The 23,765-nt window shown below is 57.4% G+C and overlaps 1 protein-coding gene across 1 annotated transcript; it reads left to right on the top strand.

Annotated features, from left to right (window-relative positions):
• Positions 9,227 to 23,324, top strand: NRTN (neurturin). The gene is made up of 3 exons (XM_021084020.1): positions 9,227 to 9,635; positions 19,683 to 19,894; positions 22,735 to 23,324. Exons 2-3 carry the CDS (start codon positions 19,726 to 19,728, stop codon positions 23,157 to 23,159), a joined length of 594 nt encoding a protein of 197 aa, XP_020939679.1. The 5' UTR covers positions 9,227 to 9,635; positions 19,683 to 19,725; the 3' UTR covers positions 23,160 to 23,324.

Below are 23,765 nucleotides of genomic sequence, written 5' to 3'. Positions count from 1 at the left end.
CATGGGGCGGAGCCTGCGTGGGGGTGGGGCCTCAGATTCTTGTACAAACCTCTGATCCTCTTGTGGGAAAGGGAAATGTTAAATGATCCTTTTGGTTCGCTCAAACTGGCCTCCTCCGGGCCACAATCGGCCCAAGGAAGAGTTGTTTTCCTGATGGGGTTTAAAATTTTTTATTTTCAATTTTGTGTGTGTGTGTGTCTTTTTAGAGCCTCACTCGCGGCATATGGAAGTTCCCAGGCTAGGGGTCGAATCAGAGCTGCAGCTGCCGGCCAACGCCACAGCCACAGCAACGGGGGATCCAAGCTGCCTCTGCGACCTACACCACAGTTCATGGCAGTGCCAGATCCTTAACCCACTGAGCGAGGCCAGGGATTGAACCTGTGTCCTTATGGACACTAGTCGCGCTCGTTAACCACTGAGCCACGACAGGAGCTCCTAAAATTTTTTAAATTCTGCTGCTTTTATTTGGGGCGTTCATTCAACAAATAATTTGTTCAGGGCCTGTATGCTAGATGCTGTCCTAGGGATACACCAATGAATAAAACAGACAAAAAAAAACAAAAAACAAAAAACTTTGCCCTTAAGAGTTCAGATAGGAGTGGTGAAGACGATCACATAATAAGTATACTGTATGTTGGATGGTAATGAAGCAGGAAGTGGGAATACCTTTTTTTTTTTTTAATGGCTGCACACATGGCATATGGAAGTTCCCAGCAGCAGCTACAACTAACAGTGCAGCTGTAGCGATGTGGGATCCTTTAACCTGCTGTACCGGACTGGAGATGAAACTCCCACCTCTGCAGCAACCTAAGCCACTTTAGTCAGATTTTAACCCACTGTGCCAGGGCAGGAACTCCCAGGAATGTCATTTTTTGGTGGCTTCAATGCTTAATAGAATGATCAGGGAAAACATTTTCACTGAGAAGCTGACATTGAGTGTTTTTGAGAGAAGTAAGGGAGGAGTTCCTGTCATGGCTCAGTGGAAATGAATCTGACTAGCATCCATGAGGACGCAGGTTCAACCCCTAGCCTCACTCAGTGGGGAAGGATCCGGCGTTGCCATGAGTTGTACTGTAGGTAACAGATGCAGCTCGGATCCTGCGTTGCTGTGGCTGTGGTGTAAACCGGCAGCTGTAAGCTCCCATTCGACCCCTAGCCTGGGAACTTCCATATTCAGGGGTGGCCCTAAAAAGACAAAAATAGAAAAGAAAGTAAGGTTCAATAAATAACAATGAACATTAATGACTACTGTTGTTACTGTTACTTTACTACTATTATTTGCCTTGAATTACGTGAATAGCGCAGAATGGGAACAACCACGCCCTTATAGCGGCCCTTGCATTTCACTGCTAAACTTTTTTTTTGGCCGAGTCCGCAGCATGGAATAGAAGCTCCTGAGCCATGAATATAACCCATGTCGCAGCAGCAACCCAAGCTGCTGCAGTCACAATGCAAGATCCTTAACCCACTGAGCCACAAGGGATCTCCTCATGGCTAAACTTGATGATGTTCCCCTGAGCAGGGAAGTGAGGCAGGAACTCTGTGTTCCTAGAGGTAACAAGTGGGGAAACTGAGGCCTGAGGAGAGAAAGGATTTGCTTGAGGCCACAGGCTAGGCACCAGCTTTTCTAAGACCTGGGAGAAAATGGAGTGGGGGTGGGGAGAAGCTTGTCTTCCATCTCTAGCCTTGGCTGCCCTCTATCGGACAATCTGGGAATAAAGTGGTGGAATCTGGGAGGAAACCACCACAGTCCTTGGGAGACTCTTGCCGCCGCCCGCCCCCCCCACGTCCAGGGACAGGAGCTCACTTGTTCAATGGGAGGTGCCTGTCCCATTGCCCTCCAAGATTCTACCATCATGTCCCCGGTGTCATCCCACAGGCACCCAGGTCCTTTGGGGAGACAACTGGACAGCTGGGGAAACTGAGGCCAGAGAGGGTGACCTCAGGAACTGGCCTCACTCCTCTGGGCCTCAGCCTCCAAGAACCCTCCCAGGGCTTCCTGGCTCTGCCCTATAATGGTGACTTTTTTTCTCTGTGTAACGTGATCCAGGAAGGCTTCCTGTAAAGGGGGTGGGGGCAGCAGCGAGGAGTGTGCCTGTGGACTGGCCATTAATAACCATGGTATTACTACAAGTGACATAATATTAATTGCTTGTTTTCATTATATTATTATAATGGAATAGTTTTTTTTTTTTTTTAGGGCCATACCCGCAGCATATGGAAGTTCCCAGGCTAGGGGTCAAATCAGAGTTGCAGCCTTTGGTCTATAGCACAGCCATAGCAACGTGGGATCTGAGCCTCGTCTGCAATCTACACCACAGCTCACAACAACACTGGGTCCTTAATCCACCAAGCAAGGCCAGGGATTGAACCTGCATCCTCATGGATACTACTCAGGTTCTTTACCGCTGAGCCACAATGGGAACTCCTTTAATGGCATAGTATTAATTATTCACCAGTAGCTAATTATTGAGCACTTACTGTATCCCAGGCTCTGTCCTAGGCTCCTTTCATGTATTAGCTCATATTTTTCCTCTCTCAGACCTTATATGGAGGGAACAGGCATTCATCCCAACTCCCTGAGTCCATGGCCTGCAGAGGGTCCTGGCTCAGGGCTGCCCCACCTTCTAGCCAGAAACCAGGGCATCAGGACACACACACACACACACACCCTGCAACTCCCCCCACAGCCTGTCACTCCCCGTGTCCTGCCTACGTTCCCTCCAGGGTCTCTCTCTGGTCCACCTCCTCTCCAAGCAACCCCCCTTCCAGGCTTTAATCTCCAATCCTGACCCCAAGAGTCCAGCCTCCCACAGATCCCTTTTCTTCTTTTTTTTTTAATGGCTGCACCTGTGACATATGGAGGTTCCCAGGCCAGGGATCAAATCCAAAGCCAAGTTTTGACCTACAAGGATTCTGCAATGCTGGATCCTTAACCCACTGTGCCTGGCCAGGGAAGGAACTGGAGCCTACACAGAGACAAGCCAGATCATGAACCCACTGTGCCACAGTGAGAACTCCCGCTACAGCTCCTTCTAAAACACAGCTCTGACCATGGCACTCCCCTGCTCCCCATCCTTCCATGGCTCCCTACTGCCCCAGCCCTGTAGCACACCCCTGAAGTTTCTGCATAATCTGGCCCCTGCTGCCTTTCCCAATTTCATCCTTCATCACCTCCTCACTTCCTAAACTCAAGTACCAAGTTTGTTCCAGACCTCCCATGAGCCAGTATGATCTCCCAGACTTTGCATATGCTCTTCCCTCTCCCGGGAAGACTATTCCCTGCACCCAGTCACCTTGTTCATTCCACACACCCTTCCATTCCCAGCTTCTCCTCTGGAGAAGGGATGCACAAGGGATCTTCCCCATTAAACTATGAGCCCATAGTGGACAGGAGTTGGGTCTGCTTCGGGCTTTCAGCATCTCCAGCACACAGCACCAGGATTAGCACACAGTAGGTGCTCAGTGAACACTTGCTGAGTGAATGCATCTTGTCATAGCTAGGGACACTGAGGCATGGGGGGGCACGAACTGGCTGGACTTCCCAGGTGTCACCCTGGGAGGCTACGCAGGAAGCTGGGAATTTCCCAGGTGTCACCCTGGAGGGTGTGGAGACATTAAGGAAGATGCGCCGCCTGCCCCCCCCAACCAGACCTGAGTCCTAGAAATGGTTGACCTTGGCCGATCTGAGGAAACAAGAGGGAGGCAGGTGGCACTGGGGCCCCTGTGGGCAGGGGGGGAGACTGAGGCACCCAGGAAGGGGTGGGGCAGGGCCCAGGGACAGTGCCGCTGGCACTCTGCCCATGTGTGCTTTTGTGCTTTCCCTGCCTGTCTCTTTCTTTTATTCTTCCTGTTTCTGTTTCTTCTTCTTTTTTTTTTTTTGGTTGCACCCACAGAACACAGATGTTCTGGGGCCAGGGATGGAACACGCACCACGGCAGTGACCCGAGCCACAGCAATGAACACACCAGATCCTTAACCCATGGAGCCACACGGGAACTCCTCAATTTTTTTTGTTCTCTTTCTGTAGTTCCTTTTCTCTGTGTGTCTGTCGTGTATCTTTCTCTTCATTTCTCTTTCCCCCAGTGTCTATGTCCCTCCACATCTCTCTCTGCATCTTTCTCCTCTCTCTGCTGCTGCCCCCCACCCCTGTCTCTGACTCCCTCCACGTCTCTGGTCTCTGTCTCCCCTGCCTTCTCTCTGTCCTTCTGGGCCGGATGGGGGAGGAAGCACGGGGCAGGTGCAGCCCGGGCTCTTTGCCCGTTGCTGCTGGGGCCGCCCAGGATTTGTGGCTGCGCCTCCTTTATCTGGGGCTGCAGCTGCCCCTTATCTTCTGGCTTCAGGACACGAGACCAGGATTAGGGCAGCCCAGGCCAAGGACACGAGAAGGCAGGGCCAAGCAAGTGGGTGGCGAGAGCCAGGGTGCCGGGTGTGTGTGCTGCGGGGTGCCTGCCAGCCTCCGGGCCTGAGGCGGCTGTGTACAGCTGTGAGTGTGTGAGTGTGGGGGGTATGTATTGTGTCTGTGTGAGTGTGTGTGATGGTGTGTGTACACATTTGCCGAGTATGATTGACTTTGGGAGGCGTCTGTGTGTGTCATTATGGGTCTGTGGGTCAACAGGCATATTTGTGTCTCTGAGCGTGTGTCTGTGTGTCTGTTGTATGTGCATGCGTGGATACACACGGTGGGCACACATTTGTGGCTTCTGTGTGTGGAGGGGTGTCTGGGAGCTTCCGTTTTGGGCCTCAGCTCTGGCCCGCCCTCAGGTGTCCCCCAAGCTGACCCCCCCACCACCACTTCCCTGTCCCTCTGCCCCCAGGCCTGATGGCTTTCCCACCTTGCCGACCTGGGGCCCCCAGGGACAGAGCCCTCGACCTGTGACCTCCTGCTGCAAATGGCCCTATGGGGACGCCTTCTGGCCCTGCTTTTCCCATCCTTGCCTGGATCCAGCCGGCTCCTTCCTGCCGCCCACAGGCCTCATGGGCCCCATCCTGGCTGGTCCTACCGACTCCTTCCTTGGTCCCTGGGGCCCTTGCTCTGACCTCTGGCCAGGAGTGGGTGTCCAGCTGTGTTCCCTGTAGGGGCCGAGGCCTCTCTCCACCCTCAGCATCGTCCAGCTCGAGGTGAGAATAACTTTGTTGGAATCAAGACCCCCAAAGCCCAGTTCTGGGGAGCCTCGTGGCTGGTAATTGGCAGACCTGGGCTGGGCTGGCCTGTTGACCCTGGGAGAGCCCCATCTCATCTCCAGGGCAGAACACTTCCCACGGCCACAGGTCTGCACTGGGCACAGAACAAACGCAGGAGCCATTTCACAGATGGGAAAACTGAGGCCCAGGGAGCTCAGCCACCTGCACGTTGTGGGATGGTGTGTTGCTCAGTGTGTGGGACGGCTGAAGCACTGGCCGAGGGCCAGTGAAGGGACACAGGACACAGAGAGTGCTAGGCCACTTCCACCCCCACAGGGCTGGTCCCTGGAGGGTCCCGAGGTGCAGCCCTGAGCCTGCAGGGCCTGGAGCAGCTCCTGGCACTAAGATGGAAACTTCTCCACCAGCCAAGTCTACATCTTGGCCAGAAGCCGCGGCCTCCCAGGACCTCCGCCTGGGCCTCCATCCGCGAACAGAACACTCCCCTTGGGAGCAGTGACTGTCCAGGGAGGGCAAGGGGCCAGCCCCAGGGGACAGGGGTGGAGAAGGGGCCAAGGGCAGTGGCTGAGTGTTCATCTAGCCCCAGATGTGATGCTCTGTCTTCCTGTGTGACCTTGGGCCAGCATCTTGACCTCTCTGATCCTCAGGTTTCACAACTGCCAAGTAGGCACAGAGCAGGCTGGAGACGGGGAGTGCTGCCGTGAGCTACCTAGGGGAGGAGGCTGTGAAGGAGCAGAACTAATTTCCCTGGAAAACACTGAGGAGAAGGGCAGGTGGCAAGGCCTGGGTTCTGGCTGTCCCACCCTTGCCTCAGCCTTGACCTTGAGGCTGAAAAGTTCAAATCAGCCACAGATGCCCCCTGCTCATCCCTGAGATTGTCTCCCCCATCTGTGCCCTGGGGAGACCATGGTCCCTACCCAAAGGCGGTACTTTTAGGGTGGGAGGTTCAAGTCTCAGTTCCACCCACCCCGCCCAGAGCAGCCCCAGTCTGGAACGAGAGAGGTTTAAAAATAAAGCATTGTAAATACTCGTGTTTCCTGCAAATAGAACCAGCCCCTGAATCCCCTCGGCCTCCCAGGCAGCTGAGCCCAGACAGCTACTTGGGGGTGGGGTGGGGGCTGAGGGTGGGTGTGCCCCAGTTCCCAGCTGCCGTGTGAGTCAGCCAGTGTGACGGGGTGTCTCTGTCACCACCTGTCCAGGTGGTGACAAACCATGTGGCTGACAACAGAGAGTAGCCAGGGTGCTGGGTTGTATGAAGTGGCGTCCCAGCGTTGTGCAAGGGCATCACACCTGTGTCTGGTATGATCACGTGGGGCTGGCCCGGAGCAGGGCAGGGTCTCTGGGGGCTCCAGTGTGATGGGGGTCTCCATGTGTGTTTCAATGTGTGTGGAGGGGTCTCCTCCCAGGTGGCAGTTTGTGTGTGTCTGCTTCCGGGACTGTGTGACCTGATCTCCAGTGACGGAAGGTGGGTGTAGATCCCACCCATTCCCCTTGGCCCCCCCACCCCCACCCCAGAGGAAGAACTGAGTCTTTCAAGACACTGTTACCAAGGCAACCATTTTACGAGAATCCACATGGTGGGCACATGTGTATGTCCTGCACCCCTTGTGTCTGCATGCCCCTGCCCCCTCCCCACAGCCCCCTGCCCTGGGCAGGGAGGGGGGCCCAGGCAGTGTGAGGTGAGCAGAGGCTGCCCAGGGGCAGCTGGTGACAGCTTAATGATGACTGGCCAGGGTGGGGGTGGGCTGCTGGGCTGGCCACGTATGCGCAGAGGAGCTTGTGCTTCCGGGCTGGCCCAGTGTGTGCATGTGGGCCCATGTGTGCACAGCAACAGGATCTCTGCAACTCCTGTGGGTGTGTGGCTGTGGGGTGGGTACCCGGTCCTTAGGGTCGTGTGTGAGTGTCTTGTATGAAAAGCGTGCGTGAGCACCGAACGCATGTTAACCTAGCAGCACAGAAGTGTGTAACCATCTGCCAAGTGTGCATGCGTGTGCAGGAGCAATGCTACTCTGCTGCCCGGAGTGGCCCCTGGAGCTGCTGTGAGGATGCATGAGCTGCTAATCATGTGAATATCACATGTCTGTGTCTCAACAGGGAACTCTCTGTGTTTGTGTGTGTGTGCACGTGCACGCACTCGAGATTTGGGACAGTGAGAGCTGCATATCTGTGCGCACGAGTGTGTCCAAAGGGAAAGAAGTAAGGACACCTGTGTGAGTGTGTGTCTGCGTGGGAGGACTGGACAGCTGTGTGTGTGGTGGGGATGGCATTGTGGTCAGAAGGGTGTTCAAGAGTGCTAGGTGGGACCCGGCCTGGAACAAGGTCTGAGGGTCTGTGTGTGAATGATCACCAGTGCCTCACCCTTCCTTCCAGCCAGGGTATGCGTGTCACTGAGAGTGAGCCCTTGGCAACACCAATGGTGGCAGATGCGTGGGCGTTGTTCACCTTCAGCCCGCATGGTTACGCATTCGTTCCTTGCTGCAATCCTATTAGGATCTCATATCAACATTCCGTGTTACAGATGGGAAAACCCAGGCACGGAGAGGTGAGCACAGACTCCTGTTCTTTCCATCCTAGACGTTGATGGGGCAGCTGAGGCGCCGCTGTTTGGACTCTCACTCATCCTCATGTGCCCCTACCACCCACAAACTCACATTCCTGCTACATGGTCCTCGCGGGTCCAGTTTGCCCCACATCATCCACATGAGCCCGTGTACAGCCTAAGTGTTCCCCCACCACTGCGTACAATGAGTAGTAGTGCCAAATTTGGTAGGCCACTGGCCGGGTGTGTGTGTGTGTGTTGGGGCTGGGGGTGGGGGTCTTAGGAAGATCTAATGTCCATAAAAACCCCCAGGCTGCTGGGATTAGAGAAATGCAGGCGGCCTGAGCCAGAGTGAGGAAGCCCCAAGAAGTCAGGAGGCGGGTGTGAGAACCAGAGTACCCGGCCCAAGAACGCAGGCAGCAGCGCGGGCTCAGCGGGCAGGAGCCTGAGTGCGGGGGTCCGAGGGCTGGGCTACCAGGCGGTGCTTCTCCGAAATTAGGCCAGGGCGGGTCCCGCGCCTCCCCATTCCTTCTCCTCCACCAACCCCGGAGTCAGTTTGGGGCCGCTAGGGGGCGCGTTGAGAACGCGAAGCCCGAAGCCGTCGGGGAGGGGGCCGGGTAGGTTTAGGATCGCAGGCGGATCGGGGGCAGCGCTGGGCCTTGGGCCCAAGAGAGCGCTCCCGGGAGCCAGGGGTAGGAAAGGTATCCCTTGCAGGATCTAGCTCGGAGGTCAGACTGGAGAGAACTGCCACTTGATGAGGGGCGCCATGGACAGCGGAGCGGGTATCTTCAGTCAGTCTGAGGGTATCTCTTGCTGTCTTAGGAAAAAATCGGGGGTCTCACTTCTTTGGAATGTCCTCCTTAGGAGGGGGCCTTCTTTAGCTTTCTGGAAAGAGGACCTGGGAAAGGACTGGGTGCCCCACAATCCTCAGTGGGGTAGGCGAGACTGTAGGCCGTGGTTACGGCCGTCTGGGAGGATGCTGTGACTCTTAATTCCACCAGAAGGAAGGGGGGGGCGGTCTTGGTGCGTCCTGGATTTATGAAGATGTGCCGTCGGGGTTCCTGGAGTTGGGGTGGGAAACAGCTAATCTGGGGGAGAAGCTGTCCTGGGGGTTTCCCTGAGGGGCCTCTTTGATGACGGGACCTCTTGGGGCTTTGCATTCCAGGATACCAGAGCGGGAAGGGGTGTGTGTGTGTGTGTGTGTGTGTGGCAGTAAGATCAGGTCCTCAGAAGGATGGGGGACGCTGAAGGTTGCGGGACTGGCGTCGGGGGCGCTGTGGCTCTTATCTCAGGAGGGGGCCCTAAGAGTGGGGCATCTCAGGACCCTGGCTTTTCCAAAGGAGCACCACCACAGCCTTCCGGGCCAGGGACTTCGCCGTCTAGGGGGTGCTCTGGCCTCCGCACCCTTGCCACCTGCGCTCTTCTGGTCCCCCTCTGGCGGGGCGGGACGGGGCGGGGGCGGCTCCCTGTCCCGGGAAACCCGAGCCACCGCCCCTGGCCCCGCCCCCTGGCCCCGCCCCCGGCCGCGCCGGCCGAGCCGTCCGCGGCGGGAGCGGCGGAGGCGGCGGGAGAGCGGGCTGCGGCGCCGCTCTGAGCGCCCAGGCCCCTCGCGCCGCCGCACCGGAGACCAGCGCCGCGCGCCGAGGCCGCCCGTGCCGTCCGTGCGGCTCTACGCCCCGCGCCCTCCGAGCCGCCGGCCGTCCAGGGCACCCCTTTAGCCCCAGCCTCCGCCGGGCCGGGATGGCCGCAGCCCGCGGCTGAGCGAGCCCGGGGGGGCCCCATGGGCCGGCCCGCGCCGCGGCCCCCCCGCGGCCGCCCCCTCCGGCCCGGGCCCCCCCGGGCGCCGCGGGCCCAGACAGCCCGGATGGCGGTCGCAGCGGCAGGGGCAGGGGCCGGGGCTGGCGCGGGCGGCAGGCGCGGCCGCCACTGACGGCTAGTTGGGAGCCCAGAGCAGGTAAGCAAGGGCCAGCGGGGGGCCCGCAGGGACTGGCGCGGGGAAAGGACTGGCCCCACGGCTGGAGGTTGGGGGGCTTCCAGGGACTCCGGGTAGACCAGTAGCTTCCCGCCTCGAGCCGAGAACTGGCGTGTGTATGAGGGTGGTGGGGTCAAGGGGCGACAGGTCCGCGCGTGGCAGGGGGGCGGGAGTGCGAACATAAGCTCCTTCTTCAAGCCAGTCTGGCCGGTGTTGGCGACAGGGGCGGGGGGCCTCCCTGTCCGACGGGGCGGGCGCGCCTCTGCCTCCTCGGACCCCCATGTGTGGGTCTGGAGAAGGGTGGAAGCAGGAGCAGCCGGAATCCCTTCCCCAGCCTCTAGGAGGGCGAGACCCAGACACCCCTTCTGCCTTGCGGTCTGCAAGAGGCCGCGGGGGGAGGGCATCCGGATCCCGCAGACCCTGGGTGGGGGGCTGCCGTCGCAGCCCAGCTGCACGCAGAAGTAAACATCTGTCAGTGGCGCGTTCCAACCGCGTTCCCTGCGCGCCGCCGCCGCCGCCGGGGACACGGTGTCCTCCGGTAAGGGCCGGGCTCTCTCGGCTCCTGGAGCCCTTGTTCAGCCACAAGAGGGCGCGAAACCATTGCGGGGGGGTGGGGGGGTGGGGGGGGTCCCTTAAGGGCAAAGACCGTATTTGAGGGAGAGAAGGCTGTGTCTTCCTTCCTGACTTTTTGTAAAAGGCATCTCTTGCTTAGGATGGTCTCAGAATTCTTCCCAGAAGTTCGGTTTGTCAGATTGCCGCAGACTTTAGGCTGAGGGGGCTTCAGAAAATGGGTGGATGTGGGGTGGGACTGGAGAGAGAAATAGCCTTTGCAGAGGTGGAGGTCACCACTGCCCCCTCCCCAGGAAGTACCAGCATATACCGTGGTGCCAATGGCCCATCTCAGGGGTCCTGTGGTTACCTGCAAGGCTGGGCCAAGGACCTAGGTAGGGGGTGTGGAAGGTCAGACCCTGGCGTTCCTCACTCCTGCCTGCTGCCCCGTCCTCTCCCTGCTCTACATCCTTTTCTCTGTGTTCCATGACACTCTTTGTCTGTCTTCAAGAGCCCCAGGCTGAGGAAGTCCCAGTGGGGCGTGACTGGTTTAGGCGGATGTCGGGTGTGTGGGGGGGTGACGCCCAACTTTGCCAGCTTCTCCCCACCCCCAGCCCCTGGCCTTGGGCCCTTTGGACCACCCCCCTCTCCACACTCTTCATTCTAGGACTCCTGAGGTTTGGGGTTCCACGGCCACTCCCAGGCCTTACAGTCTACTCCCCTCAAGTCTCAAAGAGCTAGTTCCAGGGCCCAGAGAAGAAAACAAAATATTACCACCACTCCCCACTATAGCTAGGCAGTGTCTGAAATTCCACCATCAGTGTCTGTCCTCAGTTTTGGATGAGAAGAGGCTATGGCTCTCAAGAGTCTGGGCAGGAGAGAGAACCAGTTTGCAGCCAGGCACAAGGACACAATCAAGATGTTTGTTGGACAGCAACAGTTTGGCTGACTGTTTGGTGTCAAGCTCCTGGGCCTTGTCCTTCAAGGAAGACAGACTTGGATCCAGAGTGGAGCCCAGAGAGGGGAGCAAAGGCTCCATCTCAGGGAAGGAGGGTCAGAGGAGACTTCCTGGAGGAAGGGCATTGGAGCTGGGGTTGTGAAGGATGAATAGGAGTTTTCTAAATGGGAAAAGAAAGGGTATTCCAGGTGGTGGGAATGGAATATGCAAAGATCTGGAGGTGGGAAATAGCAGGGGTGGTTTGGGGAAATCCAGGGGGCCTGTGTGAGTGTGGGAGGGAGACTGTTGTGTTGCTAGAGAATTGGCCGGGGGCATTCAACGATGGATTCCTGAGGCTGGCAACACAGAAGAGAGAGGAATGGGTCTTTAATGCATCTGGCATCCCTGGGCCCATCACTGGTGTTTGCTGAGAAGGGATTCTGCTGCAGATACAGTTTTCCTGGTCCCCCAGGATCCCTCCCCCAAGACTGGGCAGAGGGATCCAAGCCTCAAAGCTCAGAAGGGGAGACAGGGACATCCCTCTGCCCAGTGAGCATCGACTGAGCAGGTGCAGTGAGAGGCTGATTCTTCCCATTTCACCCCACAGCTGAGAAAACTGAGGCTGGGCAAGCTTTCTTTCATGCTCCATGTAATTAATTCCCAAGCCCTAAGCTGCTGTGTGCCAGGCTGTGTGCTGTGATGAAGTGAGAACAAGATAGCCCTGGTGCTAGCTGCATTTGGTGAGATGAGGGGAGGACAGGAGGCTCCCAAACCAGCCAGCCAGTCTTTTGGACTTTCCTGGGACGTAACGGCCTGAAAGAAAGCCTGGGGCGCTTTGGCAAGGATGCTTAGGAGTAGAAAGATCTTCCCTCCAAATCCAAGTGCCATCAGGCTTTGGCTGGTCCTGGAAGAAATCCAGCAGGTGGATCTCGCTTCCCAGTTGGGGAAACTGAGGCCCAGATGGAGGGCACCATGCATGCTTAAACAGCTCAGTGTGTCAGGATCCAAGGCAGAATTTGCATTTGGAGAGAGGGGAGAGGTGAGTCAGGTCCCCTGATTCCTAGGCAACCAGCGTTAAGGTTCAGGCTTCACCAGGGCCTGTGCCTCGGTTTCCCTTTCTGTCAGATGACCAGCTTTGTGCGGTGTCCTCCCAGGCACTCCCAGAGGACCCATGTCCCTCAAGCCACCCGCTGGGCCCCATGCCAGCTGCTCAGCCGTGCCAGGCCTCATTAGGCTGATCCTGTTATCCCACCCCAGGGAGGCCCCTCCTGCCTGCCCCAGATGCCTGCAGGGCCAGTCCCAGGCCGGTCTGGCTAAGCCAGACCAGGCTGGTATGGTCAAGGTGGGTATTTCACAGGCCAGCCGCAGAGGGCTGGGCCAGAAACGGCGGGTCTGAAAAGCTGGCAGCCCTGCTACATACACACACACACACACACCCCCATGATCCCCAGCCAGCCTCCCCAATAACACGCCTGTGCGGCAGCCAGTACAGAAGGGCTCCAGACTTCGGTGGGGGATGGAGTGCTGGCCCTGCAGGACACAGGGCCCTCCTTACCTCTCCTACTCATCTCCCCCTGCTGTCCCGTGGCTCACCTAGTCACACAGGTCACCCGCAAAGCTAGAGTCCTGCCTCTGAGCCTTTTGCCCTCCCCTTCGCATAGAACACTCTTCACGTGGACTCAGCATAACTGCTGCCTCCTCTAAGAAGCCCTTCTTGACCACTCTACCTAAAAGCAGCCCGGGTCACTAATGATTCACCTTGTTTTATTTTGGGGTGGTTGTTGCACTGTCAACATCTAAATTACCTTACTTGTTTCTTGTTTATAAGCCGTCTCCCTGATTGGATGGTGAGCTTGGCAAAGGTGGGGGAGGTTGGCCTTTGTCATCCTGAGTTTCCTGGCTGGTGCAGTACACAGTAGGCACTCAGTAAGTGTGGAGTTAATGTGCTGGGGGCAGAACCCAGCGTGGCACACTGGGCTTTCTGCTATTTCTGCTTTGATGTGTGTTTTTTTGTGTGTTTTTGTTTGTTTATTTTTTTGTTTTTGCTTTTCAGGGCCACACCCACAGCACATGGAGGTTCCCAGGCTAGGGGTCCAATCGGAGCTACAGCTGCCGGCCTACACCAGAGCCAAAGCAATGCAGGATCTGAGCCATGTCTGCGACCTACATATACCACTGCTCATGGCAACACCAGATCCTTAAGCCACTGAGCGAGGCCAGGGATCGAACCCGCAACGTTATGGTTACTAGTAGGATTCGTTTCCACTGTGCCACAATGGGAACTCCAGCTGTGTGGTCTTTGAGCAAAGCTTTTACTGCCCTGGACGTCAGGCCCACTGTTGTCCCAAACAGTAGGACCTATCATGCCCTCCCCGCTTCTCCCCTGGCCCTCAGCATTACCCTTGTTACTGGCGTTGTGGAGACATGCAAAGAACAAGTTCTGAGTCAGACCTAGGTTCAACTGCAGCTCAGCTACTTAATTCATGTGTGACCTTGAGCAAGTCACCCTATCTCTCCAATCTCAGTTTCCTGTGAGATAAATGGGGCTAATAATAATACCGACATCTCTTCCAAGGACTGGGGAGAAGTAAACATATGGAAAGCACTTAGCAGAATGCTTGGCACTAAATAAATGGAATAGCTAACATTGCCAGGTGTTAATGTTATTATTATTGTTTTTGTTGTTAGGGAGGCCACATGGTACAGTGGTCAAGAATATGGAAGAGGGGGCACTGAGGCTGGGGCTTTGAGGGATGAGTAGGAGTTTGCCCAGCCATCTGAATTCAAATCTCATTTACGCTCTGTTTGACCCTGAAGAAGTCACTTCAGTCTTTTGGATCTCAGTTTTCCTATCTACAAAATGGGGATAAAATGGTCCACACCTTGCTATGGGTCACTATGGTACACCAATGGTGTTATTCAATAATGTTAGTATTAGCTATTATTATTATTATTTACTGCTATGATTCTCACAAAGCAACAGACATGGTCTTCCCCAGAAGTCACTCTGTCTGTCCACCCCTCAGCCTTATTTTGACAAAGATAGAACCCAGAGCCCCTTAAGACAAGCTCAGAACTCGAGACTTGACCATCAGAGTAGCAAGGAGCCAGCAATGGTTCTAGTGATTGGGCAGCAGACAGCTTCCAGGTTGGGGAAAGAAGAGGAGAGGCTGGGTTCCCACCTCTGGCCAGGCCTGAGGGGTCTGCTGGGGGTGTCTGAGCCTGCACCCTCCCATCAGGCCGCCCCACAGGCTGGCCCCCGGCCTCCACAGACGCGACATCGGAACCAGCTGTGCTATCCAGATGTTCCTGGTTTAGCCCCAGATGTGCGTCACTGGCTTGTGCCTGCCCTGGCCTCCCCATCCCCCCCATGGGGTGGGGCTGGGCCCTGGGGCTCTCCAAGGGAGGGGGCACATTTTTGCAGACTGTGGAATTTGTTTCTTGTTTTGCAGAACAGTTGAATTTGCCCTGAGAGAGGCCCAAGCCCCGCCCATTGTGGGGCCTCAGTTTCCCCATCAATGGAACCCTAGGGAACCCCCAGGGGCCAGCTGAGGAAAGGCGATGAGCAGGGCTGCCCCGGGAATAGGCCCAGCTGCCAGCCCCGGAGCTGTCAGCACTGATGGAAGAAACCAGAGACCAGACGTGCAATCACGCATGTCACGCAAGCCAGACCTGCGGGACTTCATTGAATTAAATGGCCCTCCCAATGAAGAAAAGGTCCCATGCAGCCTGGGAAATTGATGGGAAACTGAGGTTCAGCGACAAGAAGCCTTGCCCTGTGTTATCCAGCCAGGAAGACGCAGAGCAGGGATCTGGATTCAGCTGTCCAGGCCTCACGTGCTGCAGCGCCCAGACACGCCCTTCCTCACAGGCTGGCCCACACATGCAGCCACCCCGACATCTGCCCATGTGGCTGTCCAGCCTGGCTCACTGGCTCACTCTGCCTGTGGGCAGAAATGACAGACAGCTCCACGAGCTGCCTGGTCATTCCCACAGTGCTTGGTGCCCCCCAGCCCCCGCCACAGGCCCTTTCTGAGGATGGGGAAAGAGGTACAGGAGGACCAGAGACATGTCCAGGAGTGAGGTACAGAGGAAGAAGAAAGGTGCCCATGGAGAGAGGCACCACATGGCCAAAAGCCGGGAAACCGTGGACAGAATTATCAAAGGCTGCCCCAACCTTGAGAGGACCCAGCCCAGGCTATGAAGCCCCCTGCCCAGCAAAGACAGACATGGACCCAGACACTATGCTGGCTGAGCTGGGCAAGAGGGAGGGGGCTAGGGGGCCAAGGCAGGAAACAGGAATGGCTTCTTAGAGGAGGGGCTATAAGAGCTGGGGCTTTGAAGGATGAATAGGAGTTTGCCTCATGGAGACGGGCCCTGATTCCAGGCCTCCCCCAGACTAGAGAGATGAATGGATGGAGGGAGGGTTCCTCTCCTCTCCTGGGAACAAGCCAGAAGCAAGTCCCACCCTGAGGCCAGGATCTTTGCTGGATGCAGGCTGTTGACCCTAGGAACAGGTATGCCTAGAGGGTGTTCCCTGAGAAGACCTGTGGAAAGGTGGAGCCCTGGAGTGTTGCCAGGACATCGAGATAATGAGCAGTGTTTCCTGGCACCATCAAGGAAGCTGCCAGATACACCCACACACCCTGGGCCTAATTGTCTGTTCCATGGCTAATTGGAAGAATTTAGCTGGCTATGTGACTCTGGGCTACTCATTGCCCCTCTGCGCCTCAGTTTCCCGTCCCTTAGTGCCCCAGCCCTCTGTGGCCTCCAGCTAGAAGAGGACGTCCAAGCCAGATCCCTCTTGCTGCACTTCACACCGGCCTGGCCCCCAGAAGGGAGGTGCTCTCTTCCCTGGGCCGTGAGGATTCTCCAGGGTCTGGACATTGTTGGCTTGGGAGGGGACCCCCTGCCAGGCCCTGTCTGAGCAGGTGTGAGCCTGGGCTGGGTACCAGTGGCCAGGGCGGGCTCTTCTCGCTAGGTCGCTCTGCCTCTCCCCTCCCCGCCTCGCAGCTCACCTTGTCTGCACAGCTCACCCCCCGACCCCAGGATCTTTCAGCCTAAGGCCCGCGAGCAACGGCAGCGTGTTCATGTGTGTGCCCGGAATGCGGGAAGCCGATGAGGACAGGCACGCCTGTACACGCACAATTTCAAACGCTCACGGGAGGGTTTGGAGGTGGCGTGTGTGTGGTGTGCTCATTCTCCGTGTCAGGGTGCAAGAGACAGTGAGTGAGGGTATGAATGAGCTTGAGTGTGTAGGAGTGTGAGTACTGAAGGCATGTGGGAGCTCCTGAGGGTATGAGAAAGTGTAAGGGCACCTGAGTGGGCATGAGTGGGGGACTTCCCAAGTGCAAGTCTATAGTGTGCTCACACATGAGTGTGTGAGTGTGGTAATATTTGAGTGTGATCATGTTTGAGTGTGGTGTAAAATGCCCATGTGTAAAAGTGTGAAACACTGGCATGCGAGTGTGGTGGTGGTCAGGTGTGTGAGTGCAATCCTGTTTGAGGGTGTGAGCATGAGAACACTGAGTGTGTATGTGGGGTGGCATTTGTGCATGTGAGAGTGTGTCTGGTAGTATCCCAGAGTGTGCAATAGTGTTTGGGTGCACCTGAGAGTGTGTGCGCGTGAGTGGGTCAATGTGTGAGTGTGAGAATGCTGGCTGTGTGAGTGAACCCACCTCCCCACGACACAAGCACACTGATCAAGCACACCTGGTCCCCTCCCCGTGCCCTCTGCCTCGCCCGCTCCCAGTCAGGTCCATGCCAGACACAAACCAGTTGGGTGACCCCCTTACAGAAAGGCTCATTGTTAGCAGACGCTTATCAGCCGCACCTGTTGGGTCCCCTCCACTGGCGGCCCCCTGCTTTCCTGACCCCCATTAGAGCTCCGGGGGGTCTGCGGCTCCAAGGCCACCAGAGGCTCCCATGCTGGGCTATCTTGTGGCTGGCGACTCATTTACCTTCTCAGTCCCGAATTTTAGGCCAATTCTGTGCAGGGCTCTTGTTCCAGCCTAACAGGGAATCTGAGGCACGCTACTCCAGGATTTGGGTGTGAGGCAAGCAAGATGTGTGTGTGGGGGGCAGAGAGGGCTTTGACCACCTGAGGTCTTGGGCCTGAGTGGGTTTCCTTGCCCGTCTCCCTCTCCCAGGAGGGGTGAGGCCACCAGAGTGCTAATCTCAGCTCTGTGACCCTGGACAGGTCACGTCACCACTCTGGGTCTGTTTCCCCAGCTATAAAATGAGAATAAGGACCCTTGCGAGGTTGAAATGACTTAATAATGTCCTTAAGGTTGTAGAATGGGATCTGGCATAAAAGGGATGTTCATTAAAAATAAACGCAGTGGGAGCTCCCCCTGTGGTGCAGTAGGTTAAGGACCTGGCATTGCCAGAGGTGCGGCATAGGTTGAAGCTGTAGCTCAGATTCCAGGAACTTCCATATGCTGCAAGTGCACCCAGGGGGAAAAATTTGGTTTCTTTTTAAAAATTAAAAATTTAATTTATTTTTATTTTTTTGTCTTTTTAGGGCCTCACCCAGGGCATATGGAGGTTCCCAGGCTAGGGGTCGCATCAGAGCTGCGGCTGCTGACCTACACCACAGCCACAGCAAGGCCAGATCCTTAATCCACTGGATGGAAGGGATCAAAGCTGCGTCCTCACAGATACTAGTCGGGTTTGTTACCACTGAGCCACAACAGGGACTCCCAAACTATAATTTCTTTAGAGATAAATAAATTAAATAAAGGCCATGGGTCTGGGCACCTGAAAAATTTCCGCTTGCTGTACAACTTTGAGAATGAAATCTCCCCACAACCCTGGTCACCTCCCTGCCCTCACCTCCTCCTTCATTCACTCTGCTCAAACACACGGCGCTGCCTTGATTGTTCCCTCCCCAAGCCAGGCATAGTCCTGCCCCTCAGATCTCCAAGCTGGCTTATGTTTGTTGACACATCCCGGAGTTGGGGAGCTCATTCCCCACTGTCACCACCAACAGTAATAAGAATGGCAGTATCAAATACCACCAAGAGTGGGAAGTCCTCGGAATGAGTCTACAGCATTTGCTTGCCCCACGTGGTGTGTGTCAGGTCAAAGAACCCAGGTGTGCATAACAGACCCTTTCCTAGCTGTGCCCTTGGCCAAGCCCCTCCCTGTCTGTTTTGTGCCTCTGTTTCCCCAGCTGTAAAATGGAGGTTATATTGCTTCCTTCCTGGGCTCAGTACCGGGTCTGGTTCACAGCAGGCGCTTAATAAATATCCTTTTACTTACTGTCTGGTGAGTGTAGCTCCTATGCGGGGGGGCATCCATGGGTGGGAGGGGGGAGAGGCGGTTCCAGCCCTACTGCCCTTAACCACGCCACCCGCAGGCGGACACATGCAAATTACATGCAAATGAAACGCGAATAACTGCTCGGCTCGGCGCCTGCCTGCCTGTGCGGCCCGAGGCGCGCGCGTGGGGGCGCCCGGCGCCCCGCGGCCGAGCTCAGGCGCTGACCGCGGTCCAGCCGGGCTTTCAGTGCTCCGTGTAAATGTTTACACCGGGCCGGCCGCCAGGCCCCGCGCGGGCCGACACTAGGCGGCCGGGCGGGGGAATGTAAACGCGGGCTGGGGGCCACCCAGCGGCGGGGAGCTTCTCAGACAGGGTGGAGGTGTGGGGTGCGCATGGGTTATTAAACATCTACTGCTTGCTCCGAGCACGACGCGACTTAGGCAGCCACAACTCTGAGTAATCAGTGCCCTAACGGGGGGAAGCTTAGGGCATTGTGGACGCCCAGAGGGTGCCCCTGCGCCGACCTGGGGCTGGGGAGGAGTAGTCAGGGAAGGCTTCCTGGGGGAGGCGCCCTCCACGCTAAGACTGAAAATGGAATGGGAGTGGGCCGCAAAGGAGAAGAGTATGTTCTGGATAGAAGGGCCTGGTCGTATTACAAAGGCCTGGGGGGGGGGGGGCCGTCAAGGGCAGCTTTGGTCCATTGCTGCCCACTTCTGGGGCATTAGTTTGTGGCTCAGAGTGGCGCAGGAAGTCACTCCCAGGGACATCTATTTGTCTAAATCCCAGGATTCCTACCTCCCAGACAGTATACTAAGCACCACGTCTCCTCGCCGCCCTAGTCCCACAGTGCCCCCTGCTGGGGACGGCCTCACCTCCTTCCATTCTTCCCCAAGCTCACTGGGCTCCAGCCACCCCAGCCTCCTGGTTAAACTGGCTACACCTGGTCCCACCCCAGGATCTCTGCACTGGCTGTTTCCTCTGCCTGAGGTGCCACTCTATTCTGCCTGGCCACCTCCTACCTTTGTTCAAGTCTCAACTTTCCTCAGTCCTTAGGAAAGCACTCTGGGCCCCCCAGATGGGGATGGTTCCCACGTTAACCCTGGCACAGCACCCACGCCCTCCTTGGCAGCGTTTTTCACAGCACTGTTCATTGGTTCCTTGATATATCCCTTCTATGTTATTATTGATCGTTGAGCAGGAGGGGGTTCAAAATAAGAGGCCCCATTGTATCCTCAGTGCCTGACCAAGTACCCTGTGCCCATTCATTTGTTGCCTGACAGACGGAGGCCGTGTGGCTGACCATCCCGTGCACGCAGGCCGAGGATGCAGCGCTGGAAGGCGGCGGCCTTGGCCTCGGTGCTCTGCAGCTCGGTGCTCTCCATCTGGATGTGTCGGGACGGCCTGCTCCTCAGCCACCGCCTCGGACCCGCGCTGGCCCCGCTGCGCCGGCCCCCTCGCACCCTGGACGCCCGAATCGCCCGCCTGGCCCAGTGTAAGCCCTTCCCCCTGTCTTGGGTCAGACACCCTCAACATCGGAGGGGCCACAATCGTGGAATTCCACGCAGTGGAGCGGGGCCGCTGAGGCTTATTTTAGATGGGGTGGGGGGAGGATGCAAATCCCCCCAAAGGCCTGGCAGGGGCGTCGGATGGGATGGCTCCTGGGAACTGGGGTCTCTCGGCTCAGCTGTCACAAGGAATTAGGCTCTAGCCCTTAGGGGCCAGGGGGCCAGATGGAGATTAGACCTGGGCATTCGGCCCGGGCGGCCCTGCAGCGCAGCGGGGGGTGGAGGGAGAGGGAGGCTGGACCCAAGGCCCTAGTGACCTGCCAGGGTGGACAGGGACCAAGGGGAGGGGGAAATGAGAGAGAGACCTAGAAATAAGAAGAGACCTAGAAGGGGGGAGAGAGAGAGAACAGCACAGAGACACAGGATGGGAACAGGCAGGGAGGTAGAAAAGTGGACACGCCCACTGGGGGGCGTGTCCACCCTGCTCCCCACTCTCCCCTGGCGCCTGCCCTCTTCAGGTTCTGTCGGTCCAGGGCAGTGCATGGGCCCCGACCTTGTGTGCACGCCTTCATGTCCTCGCAAGCACCCGCACAGATGGAGGGGGAGTTAGGAGCAGGGATGGGGGGGCACATACATGGACCCTTGTGGGTAGGGGTTGCGTGCACGCCTGTGTGCACGTCCGCACCCGCCCTGCCAGCCCACACAATCCTTCTTTCTTGTCTTTACAATGGACAAGGGTGGGTGGCCTCCGGCGCAGTCTCCACTTCCGCCTCCACCACTCCCTCCTATAGGCATCAAAGTCCTTCCCAGGACACTGGGTCCCAGGGACCCGGGTGGGCCCCCTAAAGCTAGCGCTCCAGGCCCTGGGGGCAAAGCACCAATAGTGGAATTTCAGGCACAGCAGAGGATTTTGGCTCATGGTCAGCCCCTGCCTGCCTGGCATCCTGTCCTTGGACCCAGCCCTACTGAGGGAAGGGAATGGCTCCCGATCCCCCCAAGTCGAATGTCCTAGGCCCTGGGACTAACGTGCTGATGGTGGAATTTCAGGCTTAGGCCTGGGGGTGCAGATCTCACCTCTTTGTATTCCAGACCCAGCATACATGGCTAGGCCTGCTGGAGGGAGGCAGACAGATATACTAGAATATCATTGTTTATCCAAAATTCAAATTTAACAGGGCATCTGTATCTTATCTGGCAACCCCTGAGTTAACTCTCTGGATACACAACTTTGGGGTGGGGACACTAAGTGTTGGAATTGTAGGCTTCAGAAGTGAGCTAGGCTCAACCCAACTCCAGAGCAGGCAGTGTGGGGCACCCTGCTCCTGCCCCTGGGCTTCAAGAACTCAGAAGATGCTGCTTGGTTACCCACCCACCCCAACTTTCTACCTTCCCAGCCCCAGCTAAATGGGGTCCCTATAAGCCTCACGGAGCACACAGGGAAACTGAGGAAGAGAACAGGGCCAGCGCCTGCCTGAAACTACAAGGCTGAGAGTGGCAGAGCAAGACCCCCTGACAGCCCTTTCCCCTCAGGCCTCCCAGTAAGCCATTTCTTTTGACAGCCAGGTGCATCAGCCTTGGGGACAGGCGGGGGCTAAACTCAAGATTTCCTCTCTCAACCACAAGTGTGACTGCCACCTGCTCAGGGGCTGGGAACCCCCTGCCTGCAGATCTGCAGCCGATCATCACTGCCTGCCATTCCAAAGTCTGCACTTCTCTCCTGGGGCGGAGGAGTATGGGGGAGGGGGAGGGGCAGGGCCAGCCGCTTGGGAAATAAATTTAGGCCATGGGGCCCTGGGAATCTAAGGCTTGGGGCAACTCCTGGCAGCTATGGGAGCAGAGGGCTGGAGTTGGACCAAACTTGGGCACACGATGGAAGTGGGAAGGCTGCTGTTTGGGCTCATCTCTCTTTCTCTGTGCCACGTGCTCGTGGTGTGGCCTCCAGCAAGTCTCTGCCCTTTTGGATGCTCAGTTTCCTCACCTACAACACCGGGGGGGGGGTCTCCCTGACAGCTGCCTCCTCAAGAGGTGAGGTCCCCACATAGGACCTCAGTGCCTGCTACTCCTCGGTGCCTTCTGAGAAGCCCGCACAGCCCCAACTTGGTTTTGTGAAGAGGGAAACCAAGTTCTGCTACACAGTGGAGCAGCAGGGACAGGTGGGAGATTATGAACAGGCCAGGGGCTCAGAGATGTGGGGGCTTTGGAACCTCAGAGGGTGAGCAAGAGACCCCGATAGCTCAAGCTTCCTGATGGTAGCTGGAGTGTGGGAAACAGTGCTCTGGGCAGCTCTGCATAGGGGTGTGGGCAGCTGGAGCCCAGCGGGGACAGGGATTTAGATCACCACACCACCTGCTGAGCCCTCCCTTTCTTTTCTGCAACCGGGTAAGAGCAGCTCAGTGAAAAGGGGAACAATCCCCAATGCTGCCCTGCATAGGAATGGGGTCCCCAGAGAGTGCTGGGGCAGGGCGGGGGGAGGGGTTGCCTAGTGGGAGACAGTCACCCAGGTCAGCTCAGCTTAAGGTGGGGCAGGCTGGAAAAGTGGTACAGGGCACCCGGGAAGGATGTACCAGGTTCTGAGTAGTCCATCATAGGTGTAGGGTCCAGAAAAGGGGACACGGCATAAGGATCTGGATATGCACCCCTTACACCTCCCGAGAAGATGCATGAGCCGGAATCCGGGAGCGAGATAAAAGCGGTCCGGAAAAGGTGCACTAGCGTCTCCACAAAGGTCCGTTTTGGCATGGGAACAGCGAGGGGAGAGGGCTCCCTCCGACTCTCTCCCACCCACCCACTGACCCCACCCCACCCCCTTATCTCCTTCCGCTTGCAGACCGTGCACTACTGCAGGGCGCCCCGGACGCGGTGGAGCTGCGCGAGCTGACGCCGTGGGCCGGGCGGTCCCCAGGTTCGCGCCGTCGGGCGGGGCCCCGGCGGCGGCGCGCACGCGCGCGGTCGGGGACACGGCCGTGCGGACTACGCGAGCTCGAGGTGCGCGTGAGCGAGCTGGGCCTGGGCTACGCGTCGGACGAGACAGTGCTGTTCCGCTACTGCGCAGGCGCGTGCGAGGCGGCCGCGCGCGTCTACGACCTGGGGCTGCGGCGCCTGCGCCAGCGGCGGCGAGTGCGGCGGGAGCGGGTGCGCGCGCAGCCCTGCTGCCGCCCGACGGCTTACGAGGACGAGGTGTCCTTCCTGGACACGCACAGCCGCTACCACACGGTGCACGAGCTGTCGGCGCGCGAGTGCGCCTGCGTGTGACCCTACCTCACTGGGCCCGGCGAGATGGTGGCCACGCCTCCCGTCCCGACGGCACCCACCGTCTGGCCTGGCAAGCCCCACGACGGACTGCCCATGGGCAGAAGATGCCGTCGAGGCCTCAGGACTCTCGTGATAACTGTACTAAAATAAAGAGTGTAAAATCGAGCCCGAGTTGTGATTCTGCCCCCCACCCCGGGGATGCCCACCTCTTGGAGGAGCGAGGGTGTGTGGGGAGGAGGCGCCACCTCCATTGGGAAAATGGGGACGGATGTAGGTACCACCTGCAGGATGCTGGGAGGATCCCATTTGCTCTTGGGGAAAAGGAAAGCAGATGCAAAGAGGATCTTAGTTCCAGGATTCAAAAAGGAAAATGGGGTAAATAGGGGAATGTCAGCAGGGACCCTTTCTCTCACCTCTCTGCAGGTCCCTGTGCCCTTCCCCGTGTGTCCCATCCTCACCTCCCTGCAAGGTATCTTTCTGGGTTGGAAAGATGGAGCCACAGTGCAGATGGGAAGACTGAGCTCCAGGCCTCTCTCACCTGACAGGCCTCCTCAGCTCCCACCAGGGTGAACTCTGAGCCACTATCTCCTTTCACTTGCTAAAAAT

Source organism: Sus scrofa, chromosome 2 (assembly GCF_000003025.6).
Source record: "Sus scrofa isolate TJ Tabasco breed Duroc chromosome 2, Sscrofa11.1, whole genome shotgun sequence".
Classification (NCBI taxonomy): Eukaryota; Metazoa; Chordata; class Mammalia; order Artiodactyla; family Suidae; genus Sus; species Sus scrofa.
The sequence above is the reverse complement of the archived record's forward strand: the minus strand, read 5'-3'. Positions and strand labels throughout refer to the sequence as shown.